Genomic DNA, 23130 nt, shown 5'->3' on the forward strand with positions numbered 1-23130 from the left:
GGGCCTTACAGTGGTTTGTGAGTTTTAACTTTAACAAAACTCAGTTATTTACTGCAAACAGCTATCGCAATACTGTCGACATTCCTATTTCAATGAATGGCAACCTTATCACTGAGTCTACTTTACATCTTTTTTGGATTAGCATTCATTACTGACCTCTCATAGAAATTATGTATACAATCGATGGCATATAAAAATCGTATAAAAATCATTAATTATTTTTCAATTTACTGAAAACCTCCCTATTACTATACTTTCTCCACTTTGATTACTGTGTATGTATGTATGCATGTATGTATGTATGTATGTATGTATGTATGTATGTATGTATGTATGTATGTATGTATGTATGTATGTATATAAAATAAAGCAAAACTTTTTTGATCATGCTCATCTGGTTGTACAAATTTTTAGGACGAGTCGTAAGGACTACTTTCTTAAGATTGCATCAAGTCATTCTTCACCGAATAAGAAATAAAACAACGTTCAAATAAGCTTTTATTTTTCATTTCATTTCATTCTTTTTTTCAAGAAGGCTTTCATTTTCATCAATTGCAGAGTTCCACCAAGTATATAGTTCGTCTTTTACATCATTTAATCCTTGTTTTCTTTTTCTGATTCCATCAAATGATGACTGTACATCATAATTTTGATTCAACGTCGTTTGATTAGGAAATGAATTAACAGAAGCACCATCAAAATCGCTTTTTAAACTGCCGTCAGTTAATTCAGACTCGCCAGATCCTCCTATAAAAATCAATTAAGAATGACTTGCTTTATTATTATTTTAAAATAAACTTTATAATAAACTTTAAAATCTAAAAAAAAAAAAACATTTTACTTTACTTTTCCTTTAAAATAAACTTGAGCACAGTGATTTAGAAACACTTAGAATTTGGCCGAAATACAGTTTTTTGAGTAGGGTAATTTCAATAATTTTATTAGCTAACTATTTTCTACGGTTTCTTATGATTCTAACGAAATAAAAAAATAAACACTGAAAAAATAGATTTAAACGTTAATATATATTTGAAAGTGATTGAAAACACCTTTCTTTTATTATTAAAATTTTATCATTATTAAAACTTAATTTTCTCCCTATATACAAAACTTTTTGTTTTAGCTTTTATAACATACAAAGATAATTTTATTTAAATTTATAAAAAAAATTTGAATATGTATTTAATAAGGGTGGGAGTTAAGGTTAGTTTTAGTCTAACTAAAATTAGTCGACTAACTTTTTAGTTAACCAAAATTAGCCGGCTAACTTTTTAGTTAACTAAAATTACCCGACTAACTTTTTAGTTAACTAAAATTGAATCGATGTATACAAAAACGTTTTAAGTCATAAAAACTATTTTTTCGCGGAACGAGAAAAAACTTATTAAATCCAAAATTATTACTTTAATAAATTCAAAAAAAAAATCTGACATCTTTCAATATTAGATTTGTTAAAGAATATATCAAAATTTGTGATTTATATATGTGTTATACATAGTTAAAGTTGTCTGACTTTAAAATAGTTTTTACGACTTAGAACGTTTTTGTATACATTAACTAAAGTTACCCGATTAACTTTTTAGTTAACTAAAATTAGTCGACTAACTTTTTAGTTAACTAAAATTAGTCGACTAATATTTTAGTTAAATAAAGATTATCCGACTAACTTTTTAGTTCAAATAAAATTCTAGTCAAATAAAATTTTTATTAAAATAAATCATTTTAAACTAAATTTGAATATTTGTATTTTTCCCCAGCTCGGAGATAAATGCCCATGAGGTTGCTGCAACTGTTTAAAAACACCCAATCGGCGCGGAATGTAAAAAAGACGCCATTTAGACAATTGAATTAAATTTGGTACGTTTATTTACAGTCTAATTTATCCATTTTTTATGTGCTGCGTTCTATAGGTAGAGTGAAATAATAATAGCACATCATGAGTTCTCTCCCCTGGCTTATTGCAAGGGTGGAGTAAATCTCCAATTTTCAACAAAAATCTCATCGATTTCAATTAATTACTTTCCACCCAATCTACGCTTTTTGCCCCTAAACACTGACCCCTCCTAACAATTTATAACCACCCCGAAATCCGAAAATACACGCATAAAAAAAATAGGAATATTAACCGAAAAAATACAGCAAAATATAGTAAAATATGGCAAAAAATACTCTAAAATATGAAATACAAAAACAATGCAGTAGAAACATTTGATATTCTACTACTTGCTACTAGTTTTTACTTACAACTTTTTCTGTTCATTTAAAAATAATGAGTAATCAATAAGTCCTATCCCTCTATTAACTCAATCTATTGAAATCTTAAGGTAACCACCACAACAATTACAGCACACAATCCATGAATATTTGTTGTGTCATCTCCCCCGACTATTATAACCACAACACACTGCAATGCGGCAGGCAGGGCCATACCGAACGACGAATACGTGCAACTAAAAAAGCTAATTTTACTAATGAAGGGTTTTTTTTTTAGATGCTAAATTTCAGTTTTGAATTTCAGCACCCACCTCCACCACCTCGTTGGTACGACCCTGTAGGCTGGCGAGAGTATTACCATAAACCCATAATGTAATTGTTTATAGGTTATTATGTGAACATTTTTATTGCTTTCAGCGTATAGTTGTTTGTCGGTTGGCGAGACTTGCAAAATTTACGAAGAATGCTTGGTATTCGCATTTAAGAATGCAATCTCCGCAATTTAAATCGTTGAATAGTGTTTACAAGATAAAAAGTATTGAATAATACCTGTTGAATAATTTAAATATTTTATTAAGTAGCTGCGGTCGCTTTTTAAACCAGAAAATTGATTATTACATTTTAATTACATGAAAAATGTAGTGCGTAATCTATCATTTTTAAGTATTTGTTTGTTTTTTGTTAGAAAAAAAATAAGTAATATTATATTAATGAATATATAAATAAAAGTTTTATTTATATATTCATATCTAATCTCAAAAAATTACTTTTTATTATTTGGAATAAATATTTATAAAAAGAATTTCTTTTTAAAAATTTAAACTATTATTTTCAAAAACCACACCTCTATGAGAAAGTTTAACAACAATGTCACGTTAGTTTTCGTTAAAATATGGTAACGTTAATATTTTTATCAAAGTCGTTTTCACTTAAATGATCACAACTTTTAGCCCCAATCGAATAACTGTTTTCGGAATATTTTACTTTTCTTTTTAATACTCGGAATATTCCGGCCATTTTTTACACAAACTACGTCATTTTTAATCTATTAAGAACCAGTAAACAAATAAATAACAAAGGATGCGTTTTACGAACTTTGAAAAAAGTTCTACGACGAACAAAGTTCTTTGGAATGCATAAGTTAATGCGTTAACAATTTTTTTTGGGTCCAAAAAATTCATAAAAACGCAATATCTCTTATACGCATGCACAAAACTCTACAAAGCTGCTGTAAAAGATTAAATGGTAAATAAGGATAATCCACGTAATTTCTGGTATTTCTGATGAAAGGCTCTTTAAATTGTAGCCTAGTAAAGCACTTTATTATGTATATATGGCTACCACATACCGAAAAGAATCTGGCAACCCTGGCCATGTGGTGGACAAAAGTAAAAAAAAAAATTCAAACATGACATTTAATTACACCATTTCGTACCTTAAAAATTTAGCTTTTATAAAATATATACTTTTATATTAATTATGGGTTTGATTTTATGCTGTTGCTTTCACGGTGGTTTAATATTAAACAATCGCAGCATTTATATTGCGCATGCGCAACTTTTATTAAAAAAAGATATCGTTCTTTCGCTTTTATTTAGTCATTTTTTTAAACCATATCCTAAAAAATTAGCTTATAGCTTTGCTATAAAGATGTATAATTGATATCCAATTATTTAAATTGATTTAAATATGGCCATGCAGAATGTATTTTTTCACAACATTTAAATCTTTAAATTTTAGTATCTCTAAATACACGGGAATTTGATATTATGGCTATGTGTATTACTAAAACTGGATAATTTAGTGCTTATTTAAATTTTTAGGCTTTAAAACCTAATATATTTTAAAACTAGATAATAGATTTAAAACTAGTTTATCTTTACATTAAAAAAAAAAAAAAAAATAGACTTGGGTTACTTTTGCAAGTTTAAAAACAGTGTACATAAAATCCAATTACTTGACTATAAATAAATATAAAAATGAGTGTCATATAACAAAACTAAAAAATTATGAGAAAATTTTGGAAATCGTAGTGTTTTTGATGTTCTTTTAACAATGGATGTTCTTTTAACAAACCATGTAACTAGAATAGAATTGCATTTTTTTATACGAATCGACAAGGACGACCCAAAGATGCACCCACATAAGATGTTTTAAGATGCTATTCAGTAATGAGAAACAGAAAAAGGTTCAAATACTAATCTTAAATTAAGAACCTGGATTAGCAATTGCAAGAAATGTGAATGTGTTCGCTTCAAAGTAAATAAAGGAAGGAAACCAAAGAAAACTGTAAAGGGAAGGCTCTTGTCCACATGTACATCTTTGTGACTGTTATAATTGTAATGGTATTATGTATAAACCAGTTATTTTAAAAAACTGTCTGCATTCGTTTTGTGCACCATGTATATTACTACTTATCAATAATAAACTATTATCTAAAACAAAATGCCCTAAATGTTCATTATCAATTTCAAGTGATGGATTAACCACCTCTTGCAATGTAATTGAAATGATAAATAATATTCCAGAAGAATATAAGCAATGTTGTGGTAAATTATTTAAAGAGTCACAACTGCCAGAACACTCAACCTTCTCAACATCATGATCACAAATAAGTCTTTCAGATATATTTGCATTAAATTCAAAAAGTGTTATCACAAAGGATATTGATGCTGTTGTACTTCATGTTATTAAATAAAAAATGATGCAAACATTTGGCAGTAAACAACCAAACATTTGACTGTGAAGAGTTTAACAAATATATTGAGAAGCAACGTCAAATAAAACAACTTCAAATAAGTAATCAGGATCATGAAGATAAAACACATATCATAACAGAAGCACTTGAAACTCACATATTATCTCACCCTGAAAATGAAGAATATATGAAGTTAGTATTTGAACCACGCATAATTCACTTTAATAAGAAAAAAAAAAGGAAAACTAAAAATATTAATCATAAATAATACCTTTTGTTCGGATCCTAATAGATATGTTATTTCTAATATTTTATGTTTTGGTATTTTGCATTTATATCTTTATTTTGTATTTATATGAGAATCAATCGCAATATTTATATTCATAGATCTCATAACTGAAAATAATTAAAGAAACTGACCATGTAAAGATATCATTTGGTCCACTAGTAAATTAACTCGACGAGGTATTTAATTTGTTAGGAGTGCAAAGACAAGCATACCATGGGAAAAGTTTTGTTGGTAACCATGTTAACAAAATATTAAAGGTAAACTAATCATCTTAAATATAGTAGTATATTCGTTTATTCCAAATAAAAAAAAAAAAAAATTTAAACAGGTATGGTCAGTATGTATTTGTTTATATGTATATGTATATCTAATATATATATATATATATATATATATATATATATATATATATATATATATATATATATATATATATATATATATATATATATATCTAATATATATATATCTAATATATATATATATATATATATATATATATATATATATATATATATATATATATATATATATATATATATATGCGGTAGTGGTGTAGTGGTAAGAGCGCTCGCTTTGTAAGCGAGAGGTTCGAAGTTCGACTCCCACCACGTCCCTGGAAGTACCGCGCTCAACTTAGTTTCTCCGCGCAGCGGCCTTGCTCGGCAAGGTTCATGTTTCGGAGTTAAAGAGTTGAGAGAGAGTTGCACCACGAATAACGACTAAAAAAAATAAAAAACACAAATAAATGAGTAGCCTCCTCGACTGTATTGGCCCCCCTCGGGCCATGGGGAGGTGAATAATCTAAATATATATATATATATATATATATATATATATATATATATATATATATATATATATATATATATATATATATAAAGTGTAAATTGAAAGTGTAATTTAACGTATATAACTTTTATTTTTATTTAAAAAACTATAATTTTATTTAAAAAGCATTATTAGATGAAAAGTATCCTCAAAACTATGCAACACAATACCAAAGTTTGTAGTTGAACTCGACACAAAGAAACTATTGAACTTTGTCAGAACTTTAAAGTCCTATTCGATAAGTTTGGGATTTGCCACAAGCTTATTAACTTCTGCAAGCAGTTCAACAAAGAAAACATTCAAAATTTTGGTATGACATGTATTATTATTATTATTATTATTATTATATACATTATTATTATCATATATTCACAGAAAATCAAATTGAAGATTTTATGAAATACTTCCGTGATAATTGGCCAAATGATTCAATTACACCTAAGCTTTATATACTGGAATATCATGCATCTTTCATTAGGAAATGGGGAGTAAGACTTGGTACTTATGGAGTGCAAAGAGTATTCATGCTGAATTCAACAGCATAAAGAGTACCTACTAGCACATGAAAGGAACACGTAAACTCAAAAGTATAATGGATGAGCACTACACAAATAACCACCCAACTGTAAAACAATATCAACAAAAAGCTCTGCCTAAGAAGAGAAAAATTGCAGATACTTAAAATAATTTTATGAAACATTGGAAATTGGTTTTCACATATTTCAAATGGATTTTTAGAATATAAACGGTAGTGCCATAGCGTAAATATTACTTCTGTCAGTATTTTTAAACCTTCAAATAAAAAGAAAACGTATCAATTTTTAAAAGCATTAAAGTATAACAAAAAAAAGAGTAACCCAATTATAATTTTAGTTTTAAATGATTCACACACTACTATATTTTCAAAAAAAACTAAAGGTAATGACTAAAAAATGTGCAACTCTAAAATATTGACCATAATGTAAGCACAGGTTAAACTTTCCCAGAAAAACAACAAAGTTTCACCTTAGTTCCACATCTTTTCTCCTCCTAAAGTTATTTAAATGATAGCTTTGGTAAAACCTACCATACCTAAAATTTTGTTTTGACATAAATTCTTAGAGATAATTTAGCATTGGTTTAAATCAAGTTTTTTTTTTTAAAAAAAATTCAAGATTATTTTTTGTGTTACAAAGAAGCATAAAATAGTTAATGATTTTAAACCTCTCCTTTTATTGCATAGTTAAATTAATTTATACATTATCTTTCAAATGAGTTATTGCAACACTATTTCAAAGGTAGGATGTCAAATAAATTGATTTCAAATGATGATATATTTAAAGTACTTTTTTTAGTTAAAATTTCACTTATATAGTTAAACACTTTTGCAGTCCATGGTGGTTCAATATTTCGAATCTTAAAATATTTTGTTAATATGTAGATTAATAATATAAGTTTGATTCATAATCCGCGGATGTCCGCCTGTTGTCTAATAATGATTTCTACACGTTTCATGCAGGGGGGCTAACATTTTAATTTTTTTTTTGTTCCCAGGATCGATTATCTTGTTTTTTTGCAAAACATTCTTTTTTTGACTTGCGTTAAAAAAAGAATGTTTTGCTGAATTGCGTCAACGCATTTTTTTTACGTTAAAATAACTAACTTTTAAATTTAAATCGAATAAATTAAAAAAACTGAGAAAAAATTTTTTCGACAAATTCGTTGCATTGTTTATAGCATCGGTCCCAGGTTAAATTATCTTTCTACTAGTGAAAGAATTCTGTAAATCTGACGCACCGCTCATGAGATATCTTAGATTTACTAAAAATTGCTCAACTTAACTCGCCCTATTCTTTGTTGGATATAATATAAAGATGCAGTTGCGTAGCGAGGATTTTTGGGCACAGGGTAAAAATAAATAATTTTTTTTTACAATAAATTTAAAAAAATGTTTTTATGCAAAATAGTTTTTTATTTTTTTTTATTTTTCTTGTTTCTTTGGCGCCCATTTAAGCCTTCATGCCCTACCCAGTAAGCACAGATCGTTTTTAAAACGTTTAAAAAACGGTAATAATTGTTTTAATAAATTTTAAAAACGTCCAGTGCTTACTGGGTAGACAATTGCCCCTTTGCCACCTCTCCTCGAAACGCGACTGTAAAAATTTATAACACAAAAGAGTTATATTACTAAAATGAACTAAAAATATTATTATTACTAGAAAAAACTTCCGTTTACATTTAATAAATTTAAACTAAATTAAAAAATTCCAAATTTTCGTACAAAAACATCAACATTTGAAAACATTCAGTCGTTATTCTGTTTCGCTTTGCATACAAATTATTTAATGCGTCAGAGAAAAGGCGCTCACTTGGTGCACTTGTAGCAGGTGTACACAAAATCATTGTTGAAATACAATACAATATTAGAAACACATGTTGATTTTGATGCCAAAACCGTAAAACATTTTGATCATGTACTGACAATTTTATATAACCTCTAATTTCTTTATTTAAATCTAAACTTATTGTTTTGTCACTATCATTTCCTGAATCTTCATCGTCAAATGATAACTTAAATTTTTTTGATTTGATTGCCACCTTTTTAACTGGAATTATTTCACAAACTTTTCTGGAATTATTTAAACACAAACAAAAATTCCTTCACGTATTTTTTACTTTTATAGTTTGAATCCAAAAAAGTGGCACATAATAAAAACGAATTGTTCTCTAAACCATATGAGTCTTTGTAATTTTTTAAAGATTCTAATAAATGCATTTTTCAAATCATAATTAGAGGGTTTCACTTTTTTTCTTATTTAGTTGCTTCTCAAGGTACTTTATACTTGGAATAATTAAAGAACATGTTGCATAAGTATCACCTGAAAGTAAAACACTTACTTGATTAAGGCGTGCTAATGTTTTCACCGTTTCTTTTGAGTTAACTATTTCATCTTCATTAAGCAAGTTTTTTCTCATATCTTTGTATTGTTGTTTAGAATTAAAGATATCTTCTATGTAGGAGTGAACTTTAAGCATTCTTTCTGCCATGAGAAACGTGGAGTGCTAACGAGTTTTCACATCTTAAATCAAATGAAGTGCGTGATTTCTTTCACCTTGTCGCATTTGATTTTCTTCTAATAAACCAATATCTTTTAAATTATCTGCTTCATGTCGCCCATTAAGGTATGCAAATCCCAAACAAAAACTGATGAAAGTGGTTTTGTCAGAAATGAAATGTGCAGTTGCAGATATGTAACTAAAGTTTTGACAGAACGTCCACCCATCAGTAGTAATAGATAAAACTTTAATTGAACATAACTTAGACTTCAAAAGATCAACTTTTTCTTGATATAAATCTGTTAAAAGAGATCTTAACTTTTTTCGGCAAGGCATTTTGTACTTTGGATTTAAGCAAAAAACAAATTCTTTAAAGGCATAACTTTCTACCAACATAAATGGAAGACAACAGGCAATAATGAATATCAAAAGACTTCTATCAATCTCATCGCTATTTTCTATTGACAAACCAGTCATGTTTCGTTTCTTTTTCGGCGTTATAATTTCGTGATCATGTTTAAGATGGTAATCTAGTATACTTTTTGATGTTTTACTTGAGTACTTTTTAGATCTGTTATTACTACATTCATTGCATACCCATTTTGAAGTTTCCTCCTCAATTGAGTAATATTCGTATGTCGTTTTAGTAGTTTCCTCAATGGACTGTGTATCAATTTCAATTTTTTTTTGACTGGATGAAAAACTTAAACTGGTTTCGCCACCGTTTTGATTTGGAGAAAAAGTGTTGTTGCTTGACATACAGAATCAATGACGGATTAAAGCATTTCAGACCTTAGACAGAGACAATTCGAGGGCCTCATTTGATGACAACTGAGGGTCTTTTCAAAAGGACTTTTATTATTTTTTTTTTTTTAAAATGTCATGTCATGGCCCATAAATTAAGGAATGACATGACATTTTAATAAAAACTACCAAATTTTAGATTGATAAATCATTTTTTCTGCTTAAATTAAATCATAAAATTACTTATATTAAACAATATTAGTAACAAAAGTATTTAACTAATATATGCTATTTAATTTATTATTTTTCTTTTTTAATTTAATACAGTATATATTTGTATATTTTGTATATTTGTTTCAGATAAAAATTACGGGCGTTTTTTTTAAGCAAGCCTAAAGCATCTGCTAAGTTTACCTTAAAAAAAATCCGCCACTATACCGAATACATAATTAGTTAATTTATCTTTTACAATTTTTAAAATAAAAATAAAAGTAAACAGTTTAACAGATATTTAATTAAACATAAATTTAATAAAAAACTTTAAAGTGTCTAAATTTTACAATCTAATTGTCGTAAATAAATATATTAGCGCTTCAAGAATGTAGAGCGAACTAATTTACGAGTTTTTACATCAAAAAATGATTGTTACATAATGAGTGTTACATAAAGGAAATCCAAATATAGTTCCAGCACAAAAACTTTAACTTTAAAAAAAATATTGCACCACCTGCTTTTTATAAATTTGTTTCACATAATTATTTTTATTATTACATACAGTTTAATTATAAATTGAAAACTATTTCTCTTGAAAAACCTGAAAAGTAAATCTTTAAATTCATGCGCTTTAGCAAATTACAACTGTAAATTGTAACTTTCAGCAATTCGTAAAGGCAAAATGAATAAATTCTTGGAGATCTAACCTCTTCACAACTAACGCATAACAAGATTTATAAAAATTATTTTTGTGTAATAGTCATAATTAGGGAGTTAATATAATTTTTAGGCCAACTTAATTTATTTTTTAATAAATTGCATTTTTAAAGATATTTTATTTTTAAAATGGTTTTAACCACCTCTGTAGCTTACACGGCCGGTGACGCGAAATAGATAAACTCCCCAAAAAGTTAACTCCCGGTTAAAACATTCTAATTACCCGGTTAATTTATTTCGAAATTAACCCCGGGAGTTAAATTATTTTAAAATATAGCGAAATGGATTAACCGGGGGCTTAAGTATTTCTGACCCCCACTGAAATAAATTAACCCCCTTTAACACGCGTTTTAAATAATTTAAATTATAATTATACCTACAAAATTGTGTTAGTATTTTAAAATTTTTTAAAAATATATTTAGTATTATATATACTTAAATATATAATATATAAATGATTAGTGAGCGTTGAATAAAATTACTTTATAACTGTTTATTTTTGACAAGCCTTTATATTATATATAAAAAGGAGATCAAAACAATAGTAATAGTATTGGTCGAACTGAAGTTCGTGCAAGTTTGATCTACTATTACTATTGTTTTGATTCTAATACTTCAGAACCATTCTCTTTTGCTAATAATAATGTATAAGGTTATAGAGTTTATATCTATACTATACTCTCTCTCTCTCTCTCTCTCTCTCTCTCTCTCTCTCTCTCTCTCTCTCTCTCTCTCTCTCTCTTTATATATATATATATATATATATATATATATATATATATATATATATATATATATATATATATATATATATATATATATATATATATATATATATATATATATATATATATATATATATATATATATATATATATATATATATATATATAGAGAGAGAGAGAGAGAGAGAGAGAGAGAGAGAGTCTATAGAAATATATATATAAAGAATATATAGTTTTATAGATTGTTGCATTTGGGAGTGCGGAAGGAAAAAAATGATTCTTATGCCAACAAATATGTCACTTTTAAATACTTTTGACTTTTGTCCAACATTTGCGTGTTGTCAGAAAGTTAAAACTATTAATTTAATTACAAATTAATCGTTTTTAAAAAAAACAAATTTAATTGACCAGAATGTTTTTAAAAACATTCTGAATGTTTTTAATAATATAAACAATGTTTTTATTTTTTTTAATAAAACGTTTTTATTTTTATTTTTTTTAATAAAATGTTTTTATTTTTTTTACTGTATACCATGCACGGAGTGTTGCTACATCAACTATCTTATAGCCTGACTCGCAACAAAGTGCTGCTACATCGACTGACAAACAGCCTGATTCGTAACGGAGTGTTGCCATATCAACTATCTTATAGCCTGACTTGCAAGGGAGTGCTGCTACATCGACTGAGGGTTTGGTTGTAGCAGGCAGTCTACCATATATATATATATATATATATATATATATATATATATATATATATATATATATATATATATATATATATATATATATATATATATATATTGCTACTATTAATATATGATATAATAATAGTAGAAATATAATTTATATCCATATTAATAACTAATTAACAGATTTAAAAACAACACATTTGGAAAACATCAAGTTAAAACACTTTTTTTGTAATTCGTATAAGTTGTTCCAAGGGAGTTAAAATATTATGGGGAGTTAATTTGTTTCGCCGACAGGGGTTAATTTATTTCAAGGGGAGTTAACTCCCTAACCTTAACCCTGCTGGGTAATTTTTTATGCAACGGGAGTTAATTTATAATAGGGGTTAATTTATTTCATGACACCGGCGCAAGTTGGTATCACGTCAAGAGCCATTAAAATTGTTGCTGACTGAAAAAGAAAATGAATATGTCCTCACTTTTTAAAATTTGCTGACCGGTTGTCTGAAAGGTCTACATTTCCTGACTGACTTATCTAAAAAAATAACATTTGCCAACTAAATGAACTAAAAGTTAACTGATGGGGTGTCACACACATTCACAACCAACCACCCCACTCCTTCACGCCGGCATCTCGTTAAATTTCTGGATATTTTTTATTATTGCGGTATTTTGCGGTACAATGATCATGTATTAACAAACTTTTTTTTTGAAAACTCTGATAGAATGCTAAATAAAGTTCATGGTGCCGTTTCTGTCAGAATTTTCGAAAAAAATTATTTTTCTTTGGCGCCTCTTGGACATCTGCCGCCTGCGGCACTGTCTTTTTCTCTCCCCCCCTTCCTCTCGGCGGTCTTGAATACTAGTCGACTTTTTATTTAGCTAAAGATATATTATTAATATAATAAATGTATATATAATATACTTAATTTATATAATATAGTTATTAATAACTATATTATATAAATAATTATATTATATATATATTTAATATATAATAATATATAAAATATATTATTAATATATTAAATGTATATATAATATGCATAATTTATATAATATAGTTATTAATAACTATATTATATAAATTAATTATATTATATATAATATGCATAATTTATATAATATAGTTATTAATAACTATATTATATAAATCAATTATATTATATATAATATTAATATAATAAATGTATATATAATATACTTAATTTATATAATATAGTTATTAATAACTATATTATATAAATAATTATATTATATATATTTAATATATGATAATATATAAAATATATTATTAATATATTAAATGTATATATAATATGCATAATTTATATAATATAGTTATTAATAACTATATTATATAAATTAATTATATTATATATAATATGCAAAATTTATATAATATAGTTATTAATAAATATATTATATAAATTAATTATATTATATATAATATAATTGATTTATATAATATATTTATTAATAAGAGTTATAATAATAATAATATATATATAAATATAGTTATTAATATTAGTTATAATATTAATATTAATAATATATATATAATATAATTATTTATATAATATAGTTATTAATAACTATATTATATAAATTAAGTATATTATATATACATATATTATATATAATATAATTAATTTATATAATATATTTATTAATAACTATATTATATAAATTAAGTATATTATATATACATTTATTATATTAATAATATATCTTTAAAAGTTAGTCGGGTAATTTTAGTTAACTAAAAAGTTGGTCAACTAATTTTAGTTAACTAAAACATTAGTCGACTAATGTTAGTTAACTAAAAAGTTAGTCGACTAATTCTAGTTAACTAAAAAGTTAGTCGACTAGTTTAGTTAGGCTAAAAAGTTAGTCGGCTAGTTTTAGTTACGGTTTTTTTAGTTTAGTTAGTTACGATTTTTAGTTTTGGTCACAACACTAGCTAATACCAAGGCCTTTGACAACTTTTTTTTGATGTTTGAGCTAAGCAACTTTGAAACATGAAGAAAACTCCATATTTAAGTATGTTCATATATATGAGGAATGAGGATGCTATGCTAAAAATTGCGGTGATTGGAGACTGGGAACAACAAAACCCCAAAACGTCAGCCCCCCAGCCCCAAATAGGAGAGCAATGAGTCAAATTTGTTATTTTTTTTATAATTTTAAACTTTATTTATATTCATTGACAAATTTCAAATTTGATTCAACAATCTTTTGTTGTTCGGCTTTTATGACCTTATAAAGTTTACACCCCCCTCAAATTGAAAGAATTAGTGGCGAAGTTACCCTACCTTACTCTCCCTCTCTATATATATGTAATTATGTTAGTGTATTCTACAAATAGATAGCTCTATGTTCTTAAAGAACAGAGCAATAATAAGTTAGCAAAAACATTTATCTGACTTTTGCCTTCAACAATGTTAAAGGCAAAAGTATATATACATATATATATATATATATATATATATATATATATATATATATATATATATATATATATATATATATATATATATATACATACATATATATATATATATATATATATATATATATATGTATGTATATATATATGTATATATATATATATATATATATATATATATATATATATATATATATATATATATATATATATATATATACACACATATACATATATATACATATATATATATATATATATATACATATATATTAACGAAGAAAAAACAATTTTTTCTATGGTACTTTAAAATTCATGCCTACACGGCAATCATCAGCCATTGAATACAAATTCAAAAACAAAAAAAAACCGCTAAAATTTACAAAATATTGTGTAGTTGGATCTTAACGTCGCTAAGACATACTTGATGGCAACGAAAAAACAAAATATTAGCTAATCACCGGTGTCAAAAAAAGATAAGAGGAATTTATTCTTGCGTCTGCATTTTGAAATCAACTCATTATGCTCATATATATATATATATATATATATATATATATATATATATATATATATATATATATATATATATATATATATATATATATATATATTTATTTTATATAAATATATCTCATATACATATATATGAATCAGATCTAGTTTTTCTAGAAAAATTAAAAAAACATTCCATTGAGTTTTGATAACATAACTTTTGATAACATAACAAATCAAAGTGAAAAGAAAACACCTGAAAGAAAATGTCTTGAATGGCAACAATCAAGCAAAGAACAAAAAGAAGAAAAAGTGAAAAAAATGAAGTAAAGCATATTTATAATAAGTTGATCTTGCTATAGTAAGTTCAAGGATCTGCTATAGTAAGTTCAAGGATCTTGCTATAGTAAGTTCAAGGATCTGCTATAGCAAGTTCAAGGAATAGTCAATGCTATAGTCTGTGTTTTACTTTAAACCAATTGGTTTCTTCTCCCAGCCAGTCAACCCAACAAAGTAGCTAATGTGGTTAAAAATGAAAAGCTTATTATAAAATTATCTTCCAAAAGAACGTTTGAATAAGGTTTTTCTCAATTGCATGCTCGAATAAGGTGTTTTGAATGTTTGTTACACATTTCTTACAGACTTGAAATAAAAAAATAGCAAACTCGTGATAATGACGACAAAGAAGTTTGTGAAAAAAAGAAAGCGAATCATACAGAAAAAATTCATTAAAGAATCAGGCTTAATAGTAGATTTTCCTAGGCGAGGTGGTTCTGGATCTTCAAATGATGGTAATACTGCAAGACGAGCATTTAAACATTTTGATTTATTTTCTTCTATTACAGGTATAGGTAAAGAATTAATAGAGCGTTTAGCAAACATTTTGAACATAATAAATTCAAGTTATGAGATAGATACAATAAAATCAGTGAATTTTTTTTTTTTAATTATTCACCTTCCCAAGGCCAAGAAGGCCACTACAGTCGAGGAGGCTACTTTTGTGGTTACAACCCTCTCTCAACTCTATAACTCCGAAACACGAACCTCAACAAACAAGGCCGCTGCGCGAAGAAACAAATTGAGCGCGGTACTGGGATGTGGTGGGGATCGAACTCGGAACTTCTCACTTATTCATCGAGCGCTCTACCACTAAACCACTATCGCATTTACCACTGACCACTACCGTATATTGCAATAAAATAGCAAAGCTTTATTGTGAAAAATATAATTGGTTTTATATGCCTGTATCTATGCATAAGTTATTGCTTTACAGTTCTGAAATAATTCCAAAGTTCTTGTCGCCATTTGGATTGTATTCCAAAGAAGCTCAAGAATCTAGAAATAAAGATAATAAACAATTCAGACTTCATCATTCAAGAAAAGATACAAGACTCCATACAATCGAGGACCAACTTCACTATCTTCTTATTACAAGTGATCCAATAATACCAACTATAATAATTTCTCAAGATAGAAATAAAGTTTAAAAAATTCAATTATCAAAGGATATTATACCAGGATAGTATATGTTGTCAATTTTGATGTTATTACTTATTTATTATTTACTTTATTGTCTACTTATTATAAAGCATAAATTTAATAATCTTAAAATGTAAATAAATTTCTAAAATTAGGCAAGAAATATTATTAAATCTATAATGGTTGTCAAAACGGAAAACAAAAATGGTTCATGTATGCGCCAGTATTGGAGATTTTTTAATTTTTTTTAATTTTTGTTATTCACCTCCTCAAGGCCAAGAAGGCCACTACAGATGAGGAGGCTACTTAATAGTGGTTATAACCCTCTCTCAACTCTATAACTCCGAAACATGAACCTCGACGAACAAGTTGAGCGCGGCACTACCAGGGACGTGGTGGGGATCGAACTCGGAACTTCTCGCTTATGAAGCGAGCGCTTTACCACAACACCACTACCGCATATCTGCAAAAGAATTGTTAGCAGGTGAATTGCCAACAATTAGAGATGTTCTACGATGTTTTTTTAAGAGAAGTAAACAAAAGAATCTATTGTAACTTTAATATTAATTTAAGGTATACTTTCCGCAAAATAATGTTCTACTTGTGCCTTGTAATTAGTTCAAAGCATAATATGGTAACAAGACTTAATGACGCATAAAACAAGATAAGCCTCAAAATCTTTGGTTTCTTAAAATAGAGCAAGTAAAGGTACTAAAGATAAGTTGAACATAATATAATTCTCAATTTGACCACTCCCCTCCTTCTTCAAGAAGACCTTTCAAAAAGTATAAATAGGACCATTAGTATCAATAGAAAGCTTATTGATTAATTAACTGAAAAATTAAAAAAGGTTTTGAAGTACATATCATTTAAAAAATTACTTAAAAAACCATTGAATAGCCTTTAAAAAAAATCTTTTATTTTTATATTATATAAGAAACCTTACATTTTTGAAAACAACTGTATTATCGATAAGCTTATATATCATTTTATAATGTCAGCTTACATATACATACATACATAGATGCATAATCTAATACATACATAGATACACACTTACACACATCATACTATAATACATATATGTATGGTAGACCAGGGCAAGTTTGCCACGAGGGCGATTTTGCCACTTTTAATATTTCAAGAAAAAGATGTTATTTTGGCATAACAACATATTAAGATGATGTAAAATATTTATTATTTTAAAATTATAACCTTATAACTATTGATTGATCATAGTTGTCGCTTCACTTGATTGGTTGTTGTAAATTTTAAATAAGATTTGCTGTTTAAGGTTATTGATTGATATTATTGTGTCACTCTTGCTTCAAGTGGCATTATTATTAATTTTGTGAAATTGATCGAAACTACATTTGAGAATAACTGCTAAGGTGAGAGCTTCATAAATTTGTTAAAATTATTTATCTGGGGTTTGTAGTATATATTTTAAATAGGTTTTTGTCCATGTAGAATATTGTGGGGTGATTTCGCCACAATGATAAAATAGTCCCACAGTTAAAAAAAATATATAATCTACAATATTTTTGCTTTCTATACAATATTTAATATTATTATTTATTATTATATAAACAATTTTATAAAATCATTGGACATATACCAGGAATCATAGTAATGATAAATAATACTGTATTAAAAAAGGAATGATAAATTTATTAGAAGTATTTTGAAGATATAATAAACCAATAGTTTTTAGATATACATTTCTCCTAAAACTTTGTATTTCAAATTTCATTTGTTACAATTGAATCCAAATGAAAAAAATTTTTTATATTCAAATTTTTTATCATTAAATACTCACCAACGCTAATTGTTTATAGCCACTATATCAATTTGCATGTTTAAAATACACCATCATAAAATCCAAACATCGATATTTAAAAAGATAGTTGTTATGCCAATTGGTAATATTTACCAATTATTGCATTTTTACCCTACGCACCAAAATCTAAAACTTGCTGTATATTACCTATGTTTTAGATAGTATGCAAGTATCTTCCAAAGAAAAAGAAATTCTATAGTAATGCCAACCTCCAATTGGCTATTCAAGAATGAAAATGTCATGAAGAATGAAATGTCAAATAAAGAAGTTCTTAAACAAAAAAAGCAAGTGGCTTAAGAAAGAAAACAAATTTTTTGCCTAATCAAGAAAAAGCATATGGCTTAAAGAAAAGGAAATCCCATAGTTTAAAATCATTATTAAATGCGTCCAAGTACATCAAAATAGTTTATAATAGAAACAGCAAAAACAACACACTGCTTTGTGTTCGGTGTGGCATGGGTGGATTCATTAGAAGACTAGCTCTAATGCATTTCTTGTAATATATGGGTATGTAAAGTCTGCTTTTGCATCGACATGTGCCCAGAATGTGCTAAATTTGACAAAATACAACCAAGCTTCAACTCTTTTTACATTGGCGAAATTGCCCCATAAAAGGCAAAATTGCCCCATATAAGTGTGTAATATAAATCGATGTTTATGAGTATAAATAATTTTTTTTAAGGCATGATTATTTTTTAACGTATTTGAAGATATTTTTTGAATATTCGAATCTAATTTTTTTATCTTTAGTATCCTTGCAATCAGTGAAGTTAAAAATAATTAATTTTTCAAAAAAAAAAACTTTATTTTACATTCATAACATAAATTTTTTATTTGATTATTCTAATTTTAAATTTAGCTTTAACTTTATCATCTTTAACTGATTTCGGGGTTTTCTTTTTACTTAATGGAACTGAAGTTGGAACAAAACCCAATAAAAGTACGGATGCATACAAGGAGGAAGGAGGGGGGGGGGAGGGGAGTTAAAGACGCAATATAATTGATAAAATCTGATATCACAGATCTAAGACTAATTTTCAAAAATTGTTTTTAAAAATTTGTCTTTTTTTATTAGCTATTTAAAAAAAAAAAAATCTGGGTACAAAGAAAAGTATCGATAAAAAAGATATTTCATAAAAATAGACTTTTTTTTTAAATTATAGTAACATAAACAAACATTCAATGTTTACAAAAAAATCATTAAAAAGAGTTTCTCTATTTGTTAACTAATTTCCTATTTTATTATATGTCCAACGCATAATGTGATGTAGCGAAGTTAGCAATGTTTAATAAAACATTACATCAAAAATTAGCAATGTTTAATAAAACATTACATCAAAAGTTAGCAAACATCAGAAGGATAAAGCAATATCTTAGATAAGATACCCATTTAAACTTTTTTTCTTCTTCAGAAAATCAATTTATTCAAAGCAGCATTGTATTTGAAAGATTAGATAACCCTTGTAGTTTTACTAGTAAAACCATGGTAATGATAAGCAAAATATCATGAGTTTATAATATGTAATATTTTTTATTATTATTCAGTAAAATACCTGGTTTAAGCCAAACAACAGAGACTGTGCAAACAATGTTAACTATAGGGCTATACGAATTATCAACTGTTTACTTTATGTAACTAATAAGTGATAGCAAGAAAATTTTCAAAAAATATATAAACAGGTTTATATATATATATATATATATATATATATATATATATATATATATATATATATATATATATATATATATATATATATATATAAAAGGGAAATAATGTGAAAACTGCTTTAGGGTAAAATTTAAACTTCATAATAAAAAAATCCTTAGTTTATATAATAAAAAATTCCTATAAAATAAACAAAAAAATAAAAAATAACCAGAAATTTTCTTTTCAAGCTGTGATTTGACTTTTGTCTTGTTTTGCTGAATTACACGCACTATCCATTCTCTTATTACTTCAGCAGCTACCTCTTCCTTGATGCCATCATCTAATTCAGCACGTGCTAATCTGAAAAAATATATTATATATATTAAAATATATTAAATATGAGTAGCATTTAACACAATGTTTTCAAAATTTACCTGACACCATTTTGTTCTATATTATAAAATGACATAAAACAAACATTGGCACTCGAATTCAGTGTTTCACAGAAAGACATGCGATCGCACGCAATTATATGACTACGCAAAAAATAATTTGTTTTGACGATTTGACCACGGCTTTGACATATTTTCGAAATTTAAAAATGCACTTTAAACTTAAAAAATATATAATTATATATATATATTATATATATATATATATATATATATATATTATATATATATATACATATATATTATATATATATATATATATATATAAATATATATATATATATATATATATATATATATATATATATATATATGTATATGTATGTATATATATATATTTATATATATATATATATATATATATATATATATATATATATATATATATATATATATATATATATATGTATATATATATATATGTATATATATATTTATGTATATATATATATATATTTATGTATATATAAATATATATATATATATATATATACACTGCGACCATTTTCTATAGACGCATGTGGATTATGTCTTAAAAACGTACTTAACTTTATTTTTATAGTGTATTTCATTAAATTATAAATAAATCAAAAAATAACAAAAATTATCAAAAAATAATATCAAATTTAAAAAGAGGTCAATCATAAATAAATTAAGTTCAAAAGATAGCTGACTATTTTCTATAGACGCAGTTCACATTTTTTAACAAAACTATCCAAAAAAATGTTTTTATCACATTTTTAGTACTCGATTGGACCTCCTTTTCGCTCAATTACTTGATAAATTCGTTTTGGCATACTTTCCACCAAGTTTTCTAGCACTTTTGGCTCCATATTCTCCCAGCATTCTGACACCGCTACTTTTAGCTCTGCCACAGAGTTATATTGCTTCTGGTCAGCATAGATACATCTTACAATGATTCCCCAGATGTTTTCAACAGGGTTCAAATCTGGACTGCGAGCAGGCCACCACATTCGCTCAATTTTTTTAGCTTTAAACCAAGCTTTAGTCTCGTTACTAGTGTGAATGCTGGCGTTGTCTTGTTGAAAAACAAACTTTTTGCGTCGATATTTGTTTTTAAATGGAATCAAACATAATTTTAGCACATCAATGTATTCAGAACTTTTCATTTTGCAAGATATAAATGCTAAATTTAACTTTCCTGTTGCACAAAACCCAAGCCAAACCATCAAAGATCCACCACCTAAATTCCTTATCGAAAAGTATTTGAGTTCTTTCCTCAAATCACGCCAGTAGCTTCTAAAACCATCAGGCCCATCAAGATTAAACTTTTTCTTGTCCGAAAAAATCACCTGGTATTGAAAACAAAAATATTCAGCTATTTAGACATCTTAAGTATTCATGAGAATTTAATCTAAAATTTCTTACTTGTTCCAAAACGCGTGCCATGTTTTCACGGGCGAATTCCATCCGTTTCTGTTTGTGAACGAGCTTTAAATTTGGTGCTTTATTCCTTTTTGATTGTACTATATGTGGGATGTCTTTAAGAACTTTTCTTATCGTCTCCTTGCAAACATTTAAACCCAAATCTGACTTAATTGTTTTCAAACTTCTTGATGAATTTGATGCGAGTCAAACAATTCTGCGTTTTTCACGGTCTGAAACCCTAGATTTCTTTGGTTTCCTCTTGATTGTTGCATAATCTGTTGGATTTTTCAAGAAATTACGGATAACGTAATTTCTTGAAAAAGATCTGATCTTTTCAATCTTCTAGCAATTTCTTGATTTGGAACTTTTTCTTGATGATAAGCCAATATTTGACCTTTTTCAATATCGGTAAGGACCTTTCCTTTCGGCATTTGGTTAAGTTCAACTTAATTTCGACTCACAAGATAAAAAATACTACAGAATATAAGAAATTTGCGACAAAACTCGTAAAAACTTTAGTGCGTCTATAGAAAATTGCCACGTGAATATTAAAAATATAATTATTTTAATACAATCAAGACAATTAATAATTAGATGCATAATGGATCCTTGTTTTCTTACATACACTTATTCAAAAATACCGTTAGAACAATTTTATTACAACTGTAACACTGTAAATTCGCCAAATTCTACGTGCGTCTATAGAAAATGGTCGCAGTGTATATATATATATATATATATATATATATATATATATATATATATATATATATATATATACCCCAACTAAAACAAAATTCATCAAACTAAAATGCTTAGACTATTTAATTTGCGCATTAAAAAACCATTTTATTCTTTGTTTTAACATTTGCAAATGTTTTTTGTTTTTTTAATGGTTTAAAAGATAAACATTTATCATAAAAAATACATAACTATATATGTAAAAATAAACAACAGATTATTAATACTTATTATAAAAAATCATTAGAGGTGTTTTGTTACTTAACTAAAAAGCGTTTTGATAATATAAAACAAGGCCTTCTTAAACAGGTCGCAACAGCTCATTTTCTGTAAAACTAGTGAAGGCCAACTTTTTTATGGTTAAAATTATTATTTATCCTTGCTTTTGTAAACAAACTTCAGAAACAAATAAAGAGCTTTATTAAAACAAAACATTTTGATTAAATTTCGGAAGCAAATATTGTAGGAATTTTTT

General features: G+C 26.4%; 1 protein-coding gene across 1 annotated transcript in view; it reads right to left on the minus strand.

Moving 5' to 3' along the window:
* Positions 1–485: 485 nt before the first annotated feature.
* Positions 486–23130, minus strand: part of LOC100208516 (sodium leak channel NALCN) — a 57472-nt gene continuing 34827 nt past the window's right edge. Inside the window, exons 3-4 of the mRNA XM_065794103.1 lie at positions 20303–20433; positions 486–747 (exon numbers count right to left, since the gene is read on the minus strand). Coding sequence (XP_065650175.1) covers positions 506–747; positions 20303–20433 — 373 coding nt within the window. The 3' untranslated portion in view covers positions 486–505. The remainder of the gene's footprint in view (positions 748–20302; positions 20434–23130) is intronic.

Source organism: Hydra vulgaris, chromosome 03, assembly GCF_038396675.1.
Source record: "Hydra vulgaris chromosome 03, alternate assembly HydraT2T_AEP".
Classification (NCBI taxonomy): Eukaryota; Metazoa; Cnidaria; class Hydrozoa; order Anthoathecata; family Hydridae; genus Hydra; species Hydra vulgaris.